Below are 17,779 nucleotides of genomic sequence, written 5' to 3'. Positions count from 1 at the left end.
AAGGAACAGACAGCCGTGAAAACCACAATTTTCACCTTTATTTTGATTAATGATTAATACCATGGGACAGAATTTTCACCTTAAGAATGGAAACATTTCAGTCAATATTTGCCTCAAAAGGAATATATGTCTTGTAATAATAATAATAATAATAATAATAATAATAATAATAACAAGCCTGCATCTGTGTGAGGAAAAGCACAGGACAAATATACAAGAAGGAGGCACCTAAATCCTCAGCTGGACCTCAACATTCCAACACAAGAAGTAGAAATTACAAACAAATTGACTTCAGAGGCGATCCAGCAACAAGGAGCAAGGTCTTTTTAAATGGAAGTTCTGTCCTTTTCTGTTTAAAAGCCTTTAAAATAACATTTAAAAAGACGACTACAGTTCCATTCAATTCCTATAGAAACAGCAGAAAGAAAGAAGGAAGAAAGGAAACCCTGATCCTTTTGACTGCTTCTCCGTCACCGTTTAAAGTCCTCCCCGAGCGAACATCTGTCTGTATCCCACCACAACATCTGTGTCAAAACTGCAATCAAAAAACTGGAGGGGGGGAAAAAAACTGGGGGGGTTGATTTTTGTCACCCGTCTTAACTCTGTGCGCACTAAACTGTGTGATTGTAAAAAGGCCAGGCCTTCAAATGATGCTGTACACACGTGTTCACTGGAGGCCACACTACCGATGATATGGCAAAGTCAACAGAAGGACCTGGTCCAGCTCTTCTTTTTTTGTTGTTGTGTGATCTGGAGCTGCAGAGAGGGCGGGGAGGGGGGAGGGGGACGCCCAACATGCATGTCCCGGTCTACAAGATGAACTTCCCTAAGAAAAAACCGATGAAAATTGCTGCTATGACGACGAGGAGGGAGGGCAGGAAGGCGGTTGAGTTTGACATCATGTGGTCTGGGGGAGGCATTTTTCTCATCCTAACTCCGTCTTCCTGCAAGGAAACGAAAGTCGTTCAGTTTCACACGCATGACGGCACGTTCAATTCCCTCTGCCAACGCGCGGCTCTCAGTTCCAACCTTTATTTGTCGGTTCTCCTCGTTCAGCTTGCTGATCTCTGCTTGAAGCCTCCTGCACTTCTCCTGCATCTTCTTCAGCTCCGAATCCTCCACGGTCGGCTCGGCCTTCACCGGGACCGAATCCACCGCATTCTGCCAGACAAAGTACAGAAAGTTACCTCAGGAGGCTGCCTTGCTCATGGGTTTATCCAGCTGTGGCGTTCTTTGGCCGGACAGGCGGCGTGTGGAAACAAAACGTCTTCTTATGAGAGATCAAACTCGACTGAAGCTGTGATGTCGGCGCCATAACGGAGAGCTGGAGTGATGCTGGGGGGGTGTCCCATCATGGCAGACGGGTTCTGGGTGACGAATCTGACTAGGAGCGGTTCAAACCCCCCTTTTGGCAGTAATGAATGCTGCGTACACAGCGGGCATGTGTAGTAAAAAGGTTTTTTTTAAACTGGACAAAATAAAATGAAAGCTTACAGCTAATTTGTTTTAGATCAGATTTGTTTAATAAAACATACAGACTAACTTCAAAAGAATTACTGATTGAGGACTAAAACGGTAACATGTCTGAACTTAAGATACCCCTATATGGAAAACATAATGCATTATGGTCCATTGTATCTTGGAAGAAAAAAAAACACACAGAAGAAGAAAAAGGCAAAACAAGCAAGTCGTGTCTGACTTTAAAACTTGAAATTCTTTCACCATGACCCCTGCTGCTATAACCCCCCCCCCTCACAGGGGACAGACGCAGCGGCATCTTTGTCCTGCAGCCGTGGCGGGACAACAGGTTACGGAGTCCTGCTGAAAGCAGCCGCCACTCACACCCAATCCCCGCAGACCTGCTCTAAGAAGCCGTTGCAGAGCTCAAAGACACTGCGGTTCAGAAAATGTAGCAACAAAGCGAATGACTGTCTGATGGCGTGGAAACCCACAACACACGGTCGTCTCAGAGTGATCCGACATTCTGAGGTTTGAGCTTTAAAATGATGAAGGTCTGCTCCAACAGTGACCCCCTCCATCCTCAGGACGGGTTTACTTGGCCCCCCGACCTCAACAGCCGCTGTCTATCACTGATAATACCAGGACAAACCTCTTTCTAGAGCAGTGTTTTTCAACCAGTGTGCCGCGGCACACTAGTGTGCCGTGGGAAATTGCCCTCATTAACTGATCTAAAAACATTTTCCATCTCCAGGATTTCAGCTCTGTGTTCATCCAAACAGGCCCTGATAAAACACTGAGGAGTTAGGAATATGAAAGATCGTAAAATACTTTTTCTTTGCGTTTATTTTATTTTATTAAAGACATTTTGATAAGAATGACGATACAGTACCGCGATTCAGCTGCACCTTCGGCTGTATTTTGGAAACGTCCCGTCCCTTTAACTGTCTCCACCAATCATTCTTGAAGGCTTAATCACATGTCATCAGTCTGACCAATCAGAAGTGGTTAAAATCTTCACTTCCTTTCCCGGTTTAGCTCGTAAAGTCGCTCAGTTCTAAAAAAAAAATACCAGCTAAAGCTCGTCTTTAGCGGTGTAGCTTTCCACAGAATCCGGTATCAGACTGGAACAAGTGAACAAAACAATGAAGCTCAGAGACGCGATCTCCGGCCGTTTTATGCACTACATCTCCCATGATGCATTGGGTTGTGAGAGTGACAGCGCATACGGAGATCTGTTGTTAAACGTCTTGAAACTAACGAACACACATCAAACTGTTTTTAAATCTTCTAACTTATCTTTTATTGCATCTTTTAGAAAAAAACAGCTGCAGTTTCCAGCTTTTTCTGCAACAATTATCTCAAAAATGCATGTGAGACTGTGGAGGGGCTGTAGATCAATACAGACTATGAGTTTCTCCTTTTTTTTTAATTTTTTGATGCTGGTGTGCCGCGGGATTTTTTTTAAGGTTAAAGTGTGCCGTGGCTCAGAAAAGGTTGAAAAACACTGTTCTAGAGCAACCCAATACATAATAAGTGTAGTCTTCTTTATAAAATACCCATCATTAGATCTGTTTGTAGTACATTTTCCTCACATTTCTATTACAAACGGAAATGCTTTGGTCAGTTTTTCCCCTTTGTGCTTCACTTTGAGTGAAACGTCCCGTTTCCTCTGCAAACGTTCGATGCCCTAAATGCAAAGACAGAAGCTTCCACTTATAAATAATATGCTAATTTAACGAGCCACAGAGCGTCTTACCACCAGTTTGTCATTTTCAGAAGGCAGCTCAAAGACGCATCTCAGCTTGGAATCCATGAGGTCATCAGGTTTAGATTCTTTCCACTGGTGAAAATGAAAAATGAGAATGTTATTCATCAAATCAAACTGCTAGCAGCTGGATCCCATCTGCACACAGACACACACACACACACACATGCACACTCCCTTACTGATACACACCACATGATGAGTTTGCCACTAAAAAAAAAAGAACCAGTGTACTTTTGTAACAGAATCAAGTTAAGAAATGTGTAATAAACACATTTCATCCTTATATTTGTCTTTTTTTTTCTTTACATTTTTGTTATTTTATCATTCTACACTTATTCAGCCTCGCCTTATGAGAGCATAAGACACCAAATTCCTTGTATATGCGCTGTACTTGGTCAATAAAGCAAATTAACTCAATCTCTTAAAAGTACTTTTCCAAACACAGAACTTTATAATGGTCCATTTGGATGCAGACATTATTCAGAACCAGTCTGACCTTTGTTCTGAACACAGACTTCATGAATTGCTAGCACATGATAACAACTGTGCATCATGGAGAGGTTGGTGCAGCCTTTGCTGCCCTCTGGTGGACAGACTCACACAGTTTGTTGCCACTTTACAGAACAAACCGCCAAATGAGGAAAAACGGCTCGAGTTTAAACAATTTGTCCTGAGTTTAGGCAGAAAAGAAGAAACATGAAATCGTTTAATGCCCAGTTTCTGATCGCCGTGCGGTTCAGGCAGGACTGACCTGCATAACTGAAAGCTGAACGGCCTCTCTGATGTTTAAGAGTGCAGCAAAACATCAATCATGAGACCAGTCACTCACACGCTTTCACATGCTCACACCTGCACACAAAGCTGGATGACGCCGCAGGATACCGAAAGGCAGACACGTTTAAGTCCATTTAAAGATAGTTATAGCACAAAACCCTCTTCACCTTTACGTTTGTAAGGGGTAATATAGATTTCTTGGCACATAAATGATTGAAATCTTAAAAACCAAGATTCTAGTGTTTAGCATTGCAAAGATTCATGTTAATTGTTGATATTTTGGGGAGAATCTGGATGTAAATGTATGGTTTAGGAGCAGAGTTTGCATCTGCAAAGACTTTCTTTCAGCTTCAGTTCTAATCCTGGAGTGTTATGTTCTGGATTGTCCTGCATAAAGCTAGGTTCCCCTCTGAGTTTAGCTTTTTTTTTTTGGTGGACATTTTTGTGTTTGATAAAAATTGTATTTGACGTTTGAGAAAAGCTTCGAATACGTGAACACAAAACAAACAAACAGAGTACTCACCAATGAATCCATGTCGGAAACATGTGACGGGGCGAAAATGGTCTGAACCATGAACTTGTGTTTACTCTTCTCGTTGGGATCATATTCAAAGGGTTGTAGCATAACTGCAAACAGAAACGTAACTTGAACCACAGAAAGAAAAGATTCCTGAACTTTTTTGGTTCATAAGGAGGTTCAGGTAAGGTGAAAGGAAGCGTGCGTCTGGGCGTGGAGTGAGCACTTTGTTGGCTTCCTGTTTGTCCACAAGAACCGATTTCCAGTAAATTGGAAAAGTCTGACTGTAGATTCAGGTGATGCGACTGTGCCTCTGTAATCTCTGGGAAAAGCAATGAGGTGGAATTCCGGCTGAAAACATCTTTTGGAAACACCTCGTCCTTCAGTTATTACATTTTTATCTTTTGTTCTGCGGCAGCCTCTTGAAATTACACTGAAAGTTTTGTGGGTTTTGGGAAAAATCAAGTTTGAAAAGGTTTAAATACCCGTTCCCAGGAACGTCTGTTTCTCCTTCATACAACTCAACATGCTTCACTAAACACTTCAGGAAAGTTTTTCATTAAAAACTATATTACCTCATTAGAGCTTTTATAACAGGAGGGTACAATGTTAAACTGACAAATCAGCATAGTGCAGGCCTGCTAGAGGTCACACTTGCACCCTGATGAGTCCCTGAAAAAGGATTCCCACCAGCGTCTGTTCCCCCTGACAAACAGCAGGAGGGGAAATCAAAGACGTGCTTTCATGTGCGTGAGCACGAGTACGAGCTTTGTGTGGTTTGTTATTGATGTAACTTCACCTGCGATACAGTGTTTCCCTCATTTATCACAAGGATTACGTTATAAAAATAACCCGCAATAGGTGGAAATTTATAGATGTTTTAAAAGGCTTTTATCATGCTATTCTTCAGCCGTTTATAGTCACCTTTATCCATAAATATGATAATAAATCACCTTGGGAACACTAAAGAACCATTTTTTTATTAAATAGGAATTATATCACAGCTCATTTTTCAACCCAGAAGTAAGACGACTCGATATCCGAGGCTCCGCCTTTCTCTTCTTGTTGGTGCCGCCCATTTCATGACATCATCCCAGAATCGGCCTCGGCGGCGTGTCTGCGTTTCGTCCAAACAAAAAACATCCGAACTTTTCCAAAGATGGACGTGCCTATGGTTCATATAAAAGTAAAGCGTTTAGCTGATCACCGCTAGCTCCACAGTGAAAGTGGGCGTGTGTGTTAGACTGGGGGGCGGGGCTGGCAGCACAGACTCTTCCTGGAAGGGGCGGTCCTCACTTTGTGATGTCACAATGTGACCCACCCGTTTTGGTGGACTGGGAGGGGCTAGTGCTCAGAGAGCAGAGGAATACTCAAATACCACTTTAGGGTTGTTTTTGGTGAGGAATGAACATTACAAAGCTCAAAAAGCGGATTTAGCATGACATAGGCCCTTTAAGGCGGTAAAACTTTTCACTACAAACTTTATAGACTTTTCTCTGACAGACACGAACATTTTCACAATTTTCTCTCTTGTTTAAAGTAAAATAGAGTGAGCACAAAAATCTGATCACGACCAAAGATTTTTGCAAAAGTGGCAAACCGTACAGAAGACACAGCATGAGATTGATCGACAACAGCCAATCAGGATGCAGAATACAATGCAGTGTAAAAAAACACACAAAAGAGCACAAAAAATTGCACATGAAAAAAAGAAAAACAGCATAACAGCGAGACTGCAAAAGGTGAACCGTGACATAAATAGGGAACAAGGCGTTACAAAAAGACATTTAAAAAAAACTACAGTACTACCAAAATAAAACAGATTCCTTGTTTTAAATTTATATTGATTTTCCAAGTAAAGACCAATGCAGTGAGGATTCAATAGCCTTTTAAACTCCGTTCTCACACATTTTGTGAATTGATTTTAGAAATCTCTCATTCTCACACAGATCAGGATCTCTGGACCGTCCTTTCAAATCTTTTCTGCTTCTGAAACTTAGCAGCTCACCGACTTGTAAACTGTGACTGACGTGCCAGCATTCACTGTTATTCTCTGAAGTCCACCAACAATGGCGTGTTTGTTCTGGTGTGGGAGGGGTCCATGTATGGACTTAGATGTGCTCTAAAGGCGTTAAGGCTCTAAGTAGAAACCAGGCGCTGCTCATCTCAATTGGGTGACCATCAGGACAGAAACTAAGTGTTTTATTGAGTTTATATCCGGAAAAGTACAGCTAAAGTTGTGTTGGTGTACATGTACTTCAAACATCAGGCTGAAAAGGTGTGGTCAGTAAGGAGAAGTCAAATATGGGGATTCTGACATCAAACTCTGGTGTATCTTTTCAAATACCTCAAGCACAGGAGCAGGTATGACAGCAAATCTAAGAAATAATCTTTCTCCAGTAAAGGTTTCCTGTCCAACACATACATGTAACAGAGGAATATGAAGAAATGAGGCTTTACCAGAGATGACGACAGTTGCTCCAGGATCAATGACCCCACTGTTTGGTCGTACGCAGTACCTACGTGGAGCTGTTGTCTTCACCTTGAAGCACACTCTTCTGTCTGAAGGGTTCTTCAGTTTGAGGTTCGTGGTTACTACATCTGTGAAGGGACCTGGGGAGGACAAACCAGTGAAAATCATCAAAACGGAGCCAAAAGCCCATCAGTCATTGAATAAAACATGAAAGCTTATTGAATGTTCCAGTGAATCAGAGGAATTGATGCTGTTAGACACTAAAAAGCTGATTCTATGTGATAGAAGTGGGGTTTTTACAATGCACACGTTCCTCAGAAGGTTGGCAGAACTGCTGTTTTGTTTTTACTGTCCAAAAAGAAACCCTAAACAGATTAGAAGAATACACTGAGGGTAACTCGGTTAGATCTGCATGATTAAAACACTAATTAAATATGGTTTGAATTTGGTGACCAGACTGGAGGTTAATCCAGCACTCTGATGGACGAAAAAATCATTTTACAAGTATTCAAAGAGGCTTCCCAGAGGACAAAAACAACTCCTTGCGGTACTTTCAAAAAGTGACATGGAGTATTTCTATTTTCAAATGTGACCTGGAAAGCCCTCCGTCTCAAACTCTAAACCTGAAGCAGCATCAATGCTCAGCGGCCACAAACCACCTGCATCAACGACTGACCGATCATGCCACATGGATGTCCCATGATGATTTTGGAAATGAAGGTCCTCTTCCTTTTTATCTGCTTGTATAATGGCTTTCCATCTTGTGACCCAGTTGGAATTAGGATCTTAACCGCAGACAGCACTGTGCAGCTTTGATCGGTCATGTCAAGTCCAAAACAACTGGACGCCAAGTTAGAGGTTGCCCCAAACTCAATCACAGCAATTAGCTTGGGAGTCTGAAAAAATGAGGGTCTTATGACATGAAGCTGTTGAACAGCATGGCTACGTTGCTATGAATGCAAAAAGCATAATATGTAGAAACCTCCAGAAGTTTGGACACGGTCTATAAAAATGAACAAAAGGTCAAACTTGACTGAACACTCCAGCCTCAATGAACTCATGATAATAATAATAATAATAATAATAATAATAATAACGGTATTAATACATTTTATTTATAAAAGTTGCCTGTCAAACCTAAAGGGTTCGTGTAAAGTTACAATTCTGAAGATACAATTAAAGAAAAGAAAAAAACAGTAAAAAAAAATCAGAACACAGGGCTCCAGACTGCGACCAAATGGTCGCATTTTGCGACCAAAATTTGAGTGTGCGACTGAATTTTACATCCAGTCGCACATGTGCTACCAGTAAATTTGCCTCCCCCACCCTCCGTATTTTTTATACATTAAACGAGGAAGATGCATGTCAATGATCAATAGAATGAGGAATGAATTAATCAATGAGACGCGAACGCACACGCACGCAACCACACACACTCGCACACAAACTCATGAGCCGCGAGCACACACTCGCGTCTCATTGAGTGATGCATGAGGCGGCCAATGCGTGTGAGAAGAATAGGGAATGGCCACTGTAAGTGACTAAAATGCGTGGAGGGGGAGGGGCCTAGAGAGAATCGAGTGCGCGTAAACATCTGTGGGAAGGAAACGGAGACAAATGTCATCACAACCTGATATGTGCGTCTGAGCTATGAGCAAGCGAACTATTGATTCGTTCTTCCGACCTGCGGCTAGTGTACCAGTGCCAGAGTCTACAGTCTCACCATCGGATGATGATGCAACAGTGACGTGCGGTCAGGTGAGGCAAGTGAGGCAGAGCCTCACCTGTCATAATCGTGATAAAATAGAAAAAGGTAAATTAATTAAATATTTTTTCCACTGATCTGTGTTAAATATACATTTTCAGTCAACTCAAAACGTTTTCCACAGTTTCTGAGGTTAAAATCGCCTAAATTGAGTGTTGCGCGATCACAGACAGAGCTGAAACTCCGGGTGAGGCTCTGCACCGCTGTGCCTCATGTCCGACGGCAGGACTCAATGTTAACAGAGACGTGCGGTGGGAGCATTGCTGTAGATCAGTGTTTTTCAACCTTATTGAGCCACGGCACACTTTAACCTTGACAAAAATCCCACGGCACACCAGCATCCCCAAAAAAAAGAAGAAGCAGAAATTCATGGTCTGTATTGATCGAAGTTGCGGCTGTTTTTTCTAAGAGATGAAATAAAAGTTAAATTAGAAAATTTAGAAACTGTTTGTTGTGGCTTCAAGACGTTTCACAAGGTCGACTCAGTATGCGCTGTCCCTTTAAGCCAATGCATCATGGGAGATGTAGAGTGAAAACGGCAGAAAAAGGGCAGAAAGTCTCGCGTCTCTGAGCTTCATTGTTTTGTTCACTTGTTCCACGGTTTGATACCGGATTCTGTGGAAAGCTACACCGCTAAAGACGAGCTTTAGCCGGTATTTATGTTAGAACTGAGAGACTTTATCAGCAGAATTAAGAACAAGGAAGTGAAGACTTTAAGCACTTCTGATTGGTCAGACTGACGACATGTGATTAAGCCTTCAAGAATGATTGGCGGAGACAGTTAAAGGGGCGGGACTTTTCCACAAACTGCTATAGCTGCAGGTAAATCCCGGTACCGTCATAATTATCAAAATGTCTTTAATAGAATTAAATAAACACAAAGAAAAAGTAATTTTAAGATCTTTTATATTCCTAACTCCTCAGTGTTTTATCAGGGCCTGTTTGGATGAACAAAGAGCTGATTTGCTGGAGATGGTAATTGCTTTTAGATCAGTTAATGAGGGCAATTTCCCAAGGCACACTTGACCATCTCCCACGGCACACTAGTGTGCCGCGGCACACTGGTTGAAAAACACTGCTATAGACCTGCAGAAACAGCTTTCCAGCAGGGGGCAGACGTGAGCTGACAGCCGCTTTGTAGCTACACTGGTGCCATAGAAAAAGACTAAGAACGTTTTTCTCCATTGAGAGGAGAAACTTATATAAAGGAAAATAAGGAAGACTTATCCAACAGATCATAGAGGTTTTTGTGGTAAAGGATCAACACATGGACTCAAAATGTAAGGCCAAACACGTTTTTCAATGGTTTTTTTTTTTAAATAACATTGGAGTAAGTGGGTAAAAATGTAAGTAAAAATTTTAATTACATGAATTTTACATGATTTTACTAATATCATTTATCTTATTTTTTATGATCATTTTTACAGACAACATTTAGTAACACTGATTAAAGCACCAGAATTTGAAGTTGAAAAAATACCAGGAATAGTTACTGATGGTCAAATATGTGCAGAACACATCTGTATTCTTTAATTTGTTTACAGTACATATGAATAATTTATACACAAGGAGTGTTCTATCCATCTATAAAAGAAATAATCTCTGTAGGAAAAATATGATCTTGTGTGTATTTTATAAGCTGTTAGCTGCTGTTGAATGAATGGTGAAATATTTAGTTCTTTCATTGTAAATCTCCACTCCAGAGGAGTCGGTGCCTCACCAGCCATCAACCTCACCGCACGTCACTGTGATGCAGAGTCAGAGGTTGGTGTGGCGAAAAAAGCCCGCACTCACCATTTTTGAGAAGACTGGCTGAAAGAATTCAGCTGGCTGAGGTACTATAAGCAGTCGAACTATATGAATTGCGAATACTGCAGCAGCTACCCCAGAACGGCGGGGAACACAAAGTTTGCCAATAGTACAGGCAGTTCGCAGTTAAAACACAATACACTGATTAAACACAATTTCAGCCTGAAACATCGAGTATGTCGTGACATGTATATAAAGCAGAAAACAACGCCACTGTCGGTTGCTTTTAAAAGACAAATGACTGTAAATCAGAGCGCAGATGAGGCAGAGATGATGTTGAAATTTAACACGGCCTACTTGGTTGCTAAAGAGGAACTACCCTTCACCAAATACAAAAGCCAGCTCGACCTTCAAAGGAACAATGGCTTAAAACTTCACGAAACATACAACAACGATACAGCATCCGCACAATTCGTTGGAGTAATTGCGGATACTTCAAAGGTGAAGACTTGCACGTAAATCTAGGATGCTACGTATTTATCAATTATAATCGATGGGGACACCTACGTAATACAGTGGAAATTAGTAGATTTGATTAGCATGTTGATTTATGGTATGCGCCCCTAAATTTTCTGGTTGTGCCCCTTAAATTTTCAGTTGGGGGCCACTCTGCTCCTAGTGAACAAAGTTAGTCTGGAGCCCTGAAACAACAATCCAGACAAAAAAAAACTGGATAAGGTGCATAAAACATAAAACTTCATTTAGTTTTTGAATTAGAGAACTGATCTTTGAATGAAGCCTTTTCATAATTCAAGCTTTCAACTGGACTATAAAATCATTCGATCCAGGATAATTCAAATAAAACCAATAGAATCGTGATAATCGTTGGTTATATTCAGGCAGTCATTCATAATCTCAATAGCCCCAAACTAAATATCAACATCAACAATAGATATCTTCACGTGAACATAAGATATTCTTTACTGCGCTTTTTTAATCCTTGACATCAATTTTCTGAAGGAAAAAAAAGAACAATTCAAAGGGTAAAACATTTTAATATTTCTAAAGACTTGGTGGTTTTAAAAGAAGCATCCCAATTTTTTAAGTATTAAAATGGACCAAAAAGAATTATAAGTTTAAGATCCACAGGTTTGCAACGCATTAGTGGTGTAACAAAATTAGCCTTTTGTCTCCATATTCTGTTATTACATTTATTCAGATGTGTGTTAAGTAACATCATATTCAATATTCAAACATGGGTGAGGTAGTAGCAGTCATTTCAAGCCACATCATGAGGTAATCTGACCGGATAACAAAGTCTGTATGACTGCAGCTGCCAGGCCCAGTAAATGTCGGAGGTGATGAGGACGCCCCCGCCAGAAGTGACGACCACGTCCCCGCCAGAAGTGACGACCAAGTCTCCAACAGAAGTGACGACCACATCTTCGCCAGAAGTGACGACCACGCCTCCGCCAGAGGGGACGAGGACGCGCCAGCCAGAGGGGACGACGACGCGCAAAAAAGCACATCAAATGCTTCTGAGGCGTCACTGCCTGAAAATTGGGTGAAACTACCGGTAATACCAAGCACGCATTGAAAATAAAACCAAGGACTGAAAACAATTTAGCCAATGAATAATCCTCTTCTCCTTTAACAGAGAGTAAATTTAGACAGGCAAGACTTTGCTTTTGTATCATTGAATTTAAAGAAGATTTGATGGTATTCTCTGTATTGTGAGCATGACTTCAGGCCTGAAAGCCAATGCTGCTCTTCTTCACACACGCCCACACATCCTGCATCCACTGCAGAGCTCCTCAGATGCCACCTTTGCTCCAGTACTGTTAGCTCCATCTCTCTCATCTAGCTGCATGTATGCCAGGCTAGGGTCCCTTGGGCCTCTCCTATTCCAAAAATACCAACCAAGCAGTGGAGGGCTGCCCCCCCCCCCCCAAAAGTAGAATGGAGGAATCCCTATGGAGACCCCAAAACAGACCAGGTCTCCAATACATGCTGACTAATTTAGCTCAGTCCCTGAGCAAAGGAAGTCTAAAGTTGCATCTTAGCATCAGTCATTTTATTTTCCTCTGCATATCTGAGGAAAAACTCAAAACAATGCTCTTGCTCTCTTGATGACTTTATTCTAAATTAGATTTTGCCCACGCAGCATTTCATTTCTCATTGGTTCATACAGAGCTTACACAACAAGCAGTCCAGATGATCTTTAAAACGGCTGGAAAGTTATGCTCCCTCTATGTTTCCTGTAACGTTTGAGCATATTTTTAAAACCATTTTCTACCAGATATCTTCCTCCAGGCTCATTAAACTGTTTGAGGCCTCATGCATCAGAACAAAATAATAAAATGCAGACGGAGGACAGTCAGCATAAACGTCACCAGTCCTACAGACACAATTTAACCCTTTGTCCAGTACAGTTGACAGACACTAAAAGGTTAATCTCATGAGAGAAAATGTAAACCCTGTGACTGATCTGTAATCTGAACAAGCTAATTAGAGCAGACTTTCTTCAATCGGGTGAAATATGGTGGGTTGTGCCAGGTGGTTACTTGTGCTAATCAGTTTACTGCTTAGCTGAGGAACAAACATTCATTTCTGCATTTTAATTTAACCAAACCTCTGCTTATGTTTTTATATATTTATATATATATATTGGCCAGTTTGAAAAATGAACAAGTTGCAATTAAGTAAAAAAATCCCGAGCCCCATACAGGGAGAGGTAACTACAGGCCTTGAGGGCCGCCCTCCTGCATGTTTTCCAACATGTTCTAACTAACTGGACACATCTGAACCAGGTAATCAGTGAGTAAGCCTTGGATATCTGGAAGTGATGCAGACACACCGGCCCTCGAGGCCTGGAGTTGCCCGTCCCTGAAGATCGTAAAAAAAATAAATAAATAAATAAAAGTATCGGAGCAAGAATGTTTATTCTGACAAATAAAATGACGGAGGGATGACCGCTTATTTTCAATTGAAGTCTATGGATTTGTGGCTTCTTAGAGCCACCGGGTACTTCCTATTTGGAACGCAAGCGAGGAGGGATCACTCAGTCTAGTTCTCTTGTACAGTCAGGGGTTCAAATCAATGCTTAGGTCATACCAAGACTCTAGAAAAATGGGACCCAACGCTTCCCTGTTTGACACCTATTAAGGGGACGGATGGGGGGCTGAGCCACCAAAATGGTTCCTGAGAGAGGCTGTGACTGCATCTCACCACTTCTCCTGGGGAGGGGTCAAATGCAGAGAACAATTCTCACCACAACTAAGTAATTATGTGTGATAACCAATGAGAAAATGACAGAGCTGTCTCATCACAATTTCCATTCCACATAAATATTAGTTCTTTTACTCACTCCAAATGTGAATGGTAATAATTATTTGTTGACACTTATAAAACTCAGAAAGTTTGGTAGAAAATAGTGGGCATCCTTTCTGAGCACTGATATTTGAACTGACGGTTTCCTGTACGAAAGCAGAGATTTGATGATATTCAGGATGGTTTTGAGAACAATAATCATGTTAGATGGAAGAAAGGTACAGAACGATACAATCGGATTTGTTTTCTTCGAGTTGTTTGAACTTAAACCTGATTTTTTCGCTCAATTCAAGAGGTCATCAAAGTCCATCAAGTCCACATAAAAATAACCTTTAAATATAGAATAAAATTGTTATTTTGGAAAAGATTTATTACTGATTCTTGCAAAGACTGGTGGGTAATTAAGGTATGAAGCTTCCAATGGTGGACTTAAGAATGCACCGAGCAATAAAAAGGTAAAATGTTTTTTTTAAATTGATCACTACAGGATAACCTACACTAAACTATGAAGCAACAGTTAAGAAAATGAAGCCTAACACACACACACGCACCATATCTTCTTCTAAATGTATACAAGAGTCACATCAGGTGGTGTGTGTTGCCAAACTGCTAAATCAATTTCATTCACCAGTTTATGCTTTGATTCAATTTATGATTCAACTAATATTGGATTCACTTATCAAATTTCCATCCCAAACCAATTCTGTTAGGTTATGGAGCAAAAGTTTTTCTATAGCTACGAGTACAAAAGTAAAAAGGTGGAACGTTGTCCAAGGGGAAGGAAATTTACCCCAAAAAAGCACTTTTTGTCTCAAAAAATACCCCCCAAAAAAAAAACTAGATGGATTTATAGATTGCACAAGTGTTTTCTTACATCCCAGTCTCACTTGTTGCTACAACATTACCCTTTGTCTCGTTTGTGATACAACTAAAAAAAAAATTCCAAAAGTTATTCCTCTACTTTTGAGCTTCATATCTTTCCACAACAAAAGCACATTTCCTAGCCTTTTCTCCTTTCTACTATAAGTCACAGCAACAAACTACTGACAAACTACTGCACCTTGTTCACGCTTTCTTTACAGCATTAAACATCAGCACACCAAAACAGATTACATCAGGTTAACTATTAAAAAACTGCCCAGAAAACTTCTACTTAAAAAAAAGAAGAAGAAAAACTATAAAAGGGATTATTCACATTTTATTATTTATTTGTAAATGTCTTATTTTCAGTTCTTAGTCTGCATACTAAGTTAAAGAGGGTAGAAATAAATCTTATTATATAGAACCATAAAAATGTAACAGTTCAGAATTCTGACTGTGAATGCTGAAAGCATTAAAATGTGAAACTCTGGACAGAAGGAATTTCATAGTAAAATAATCAAAGAGGTGTCAAACTAAAGTTTCAATTATCATATGATCAAAAGTAAACAATTACAAATGTAATACGGATTTCAAACTCTGCAGAAAAGAGGAGTTCCTACATTACCCAGGATCCTCTGTTTATGAGGCCCTTTTATAGTGCTGTTGTGGGGGAGGGGGGCAGCAATCAAGCTCCATCTCTGAAAGTCTAACCCATGTGTGCTCATGATTGGCTACAGTGGTAAAATACATGTATATTGAAGGTTCTTATTACTACAGAGGCACATGTTGGCTCTGGCATGATCCATGCTCCCATCAGTCTAGGTGATTTCTGCAGGTGAGCAGACATCCACACTGAGAACCGAAGACGAACTCTATAACCTGTTCAGACTGACTGACTTCATGTCTGAGTGTTGCACCACCAGGACACTTTTTTTGTTTGCTGGCGTCTTTGATCGCACAGGCACGAGGATGCATAAACAAACTTGCATCTCCAGGGATATGCATTAAAATGTTGTTGTTATGAAGGGACGAGCCTTGTTAACTCTAAAACCTCCTGTAACTGTGAAATAAAGGATAAAAACTCACTGTACAATACTCCTTATCCATTTAACCCTTGTGCTATCCTAGGCACTTTAACGTTGGGAGTTGGGTCATCTAGACCCACCAGACAGTGCTCTGAACCTTTTTTCTTCAATGATTTGTGATCTTCACTGGTGTCCATGGATTACATGAAATCTTTCCACCTTTATCCACGGTAGGGAGAACACGTCAATGTAAGGTTGGGGTCATCTGGACCCCACATGATAGCACAAGGGATAATGCACACAATTTCTTTAGAGTAAATATCTTTCTGTGCTTCTAGAGTCCTCAGGTTGCCCAACAAAAATGTTGTTTGCCTGCAAGCTCAGCTTCCTATCAAAGTATGCATCTAATCAGTGTTTTTGGTTTAAGAGTGTAGATTTGATCTTCTATCATCACACCTCCTGTGTGATATACAATGACCACTCTAAGACACTCTTAAACCAAGTGTGCAACGTTGTGCTGCTAAAACAGATTCAAGCACATTTTTTTTGCTCTTTTTAAAGTTAGTCTTCTAAAAGCTGGTGAAGTTAGAGCCAGAGAAATTCAGTCATATAGCAGCAGACTGACAGGCATCGGCTTCAGCCAGCAAAAGAGAAGGCCATGCTTCCAGCACCGACAACACCAGAACTAATGCAAGAAAAGCAGAAAGGGGCCGAAAACCCAAAGAAAGCAATGATTTGAGTTAAACAGCCCCCTAAACAAGCTGTGGGCTTTCAGCACCTTAACCTGCATAGCAGAGAGAGAGTTTGCTGAGACTAGATCCTCCGAAAATAAAACCCTGTTAAAGCAACAGTTGGTCCGAATGAATATCGGTTTAAACAGGGATTAGAATCAAAACAAGCATTTTCCCCCACTCCAATGAATGCTAGCTCCAAGTTTGGCATTAGCAGACTAGCCTGGCGGCCGCTAGCCAACTCTTTCCTGCCATGTTTCATCCTTATCATTACCAGGAAGAGAATCATCATCAGGGCAGAGCCCTCTGCTCTCTGACCACCAAAGGAATGGAAAAGGACCAGCACCGGCCACTGCAGCTTCACAGTCTGACACGTTGAAGGTTGGAGCAGTTAGCCAAGTTTGTCATTCAGCTGCGAGTCACTGAACCTGTTCATCCACAACTGTCACCTTAAAGTCAGCCTGTTTTCATTTCCAAGTTAAGGCCACATCACCACCGACTCCTATGCAGCTGGGGAATGCAGGACCATCATGCCCCCCGGCCGGGAAAGAGCACGGCGCTGATCCGCCGCTCTACTCCACTATTACACCCAAGTTAACAACTGGACAGTCTTGGCAAACGTGCGGCGTGAGAAGTTCATGTCTGCGTCCATGCGCCACCACTAAACACAGACCAAACGTTTTCCAATGATCTGCCAGGCGCTTATTCAGCCGTGTGTTGGTCACGAACAGCAGGCCGCGTCCATGGACGCCACGCCGGCCACCCGCTTCACGAGAGTCCGAGGCTCCAGCGGCCCTCCGCTTCCTGGCTAATTTAAAATGGCGGTGAACGCTAGCTAGCCTGCTAGTACCCAAACATGTTTGACGGAAATCATTCCAGTCATTTCCACAGAGGGAAAATGTGACACTGGATGGTCTTTTCCCTCCACATACCTTTAAATTTGAGGTCGGAAGGCGGGTCGAGGATGAGAACCTGTTCCAACTTGGACATTTTAGCGCGGGTGGTGATGCACTTGGTGTGGGTACGCTGGAGGAGTATCTGACAAGTGGAAGTCCCGGATCCCCTGCCACTTCGGAGTCAACCGCGGACTGACTGACTTCTGCGAGCCGGAGGGCGAGCATGTGGCTACAAATAGTTGAGCGCGCGGGCACAAGCCTGAGCGGCTTCCTCGCGGCTCCGCAGCTGATCAGATTACAGCACAATCCAAGTATTTTCAGTTTCAAACTCGAATACTTAGCAGCACACACACACCATAAGAAAAAGTAAATGAGGATAAAATAAAGTTTAAAAAAAATTGAAAGTGTAAAAAAAGTTTTTTATGCCAA

The 17,779-nt window shown here is 41.5% G+C and overlaps 1 protein-coding gene across 1 annotated transcript; it reads right to left on the bottom strand.

Moving 5' to 3' along the window:
• Positions 1-16: 16 nt before the first annotated feature.
• On the bottom strand, positions 17-17,548 carry vapa (VAMP associated protein A). The gene is made up of 6 exons (XM_004078618.4): positions 17,387-17,548; positions 6,981-7,133; positions 4,527-4,630; positions 3,218-3,301; positions 1,030-1,161; positions 17-944 (listed from the first exon to the last, which is right to left on the bottom strand). Exons 1-6 carry the CDS (start codon positions 17,442-17,444, stop codon positions 810-812), a joined length of 666 nt encoding a protein of 221 aa, XP_004078666.1. The 5' UTR covers positions 17,445-17,548; the 3' UTR covers positions 17-809.
• Between the last annotated feature and the right edge of the window lie 231 nt (positions 17,549-17,779).

Source organism: Oryzias latipes, chromosome 17 (assembly GCF_002234675.1).
Source record: "Oryzias latipes chromosome 17, ASM223467v1".
Lineage (NCBI taxonomy): Eukaryota > Metazoa > Chordata > Actinopteri > Beloniformes > Adrianichthyidae > Oryzias > Oryzias latipes.
The sequence above is the reverse complement of the archived record's forward strand: the minus strand, read 5'-3'. Positions and strand labels throughout refer to the sequence as shown.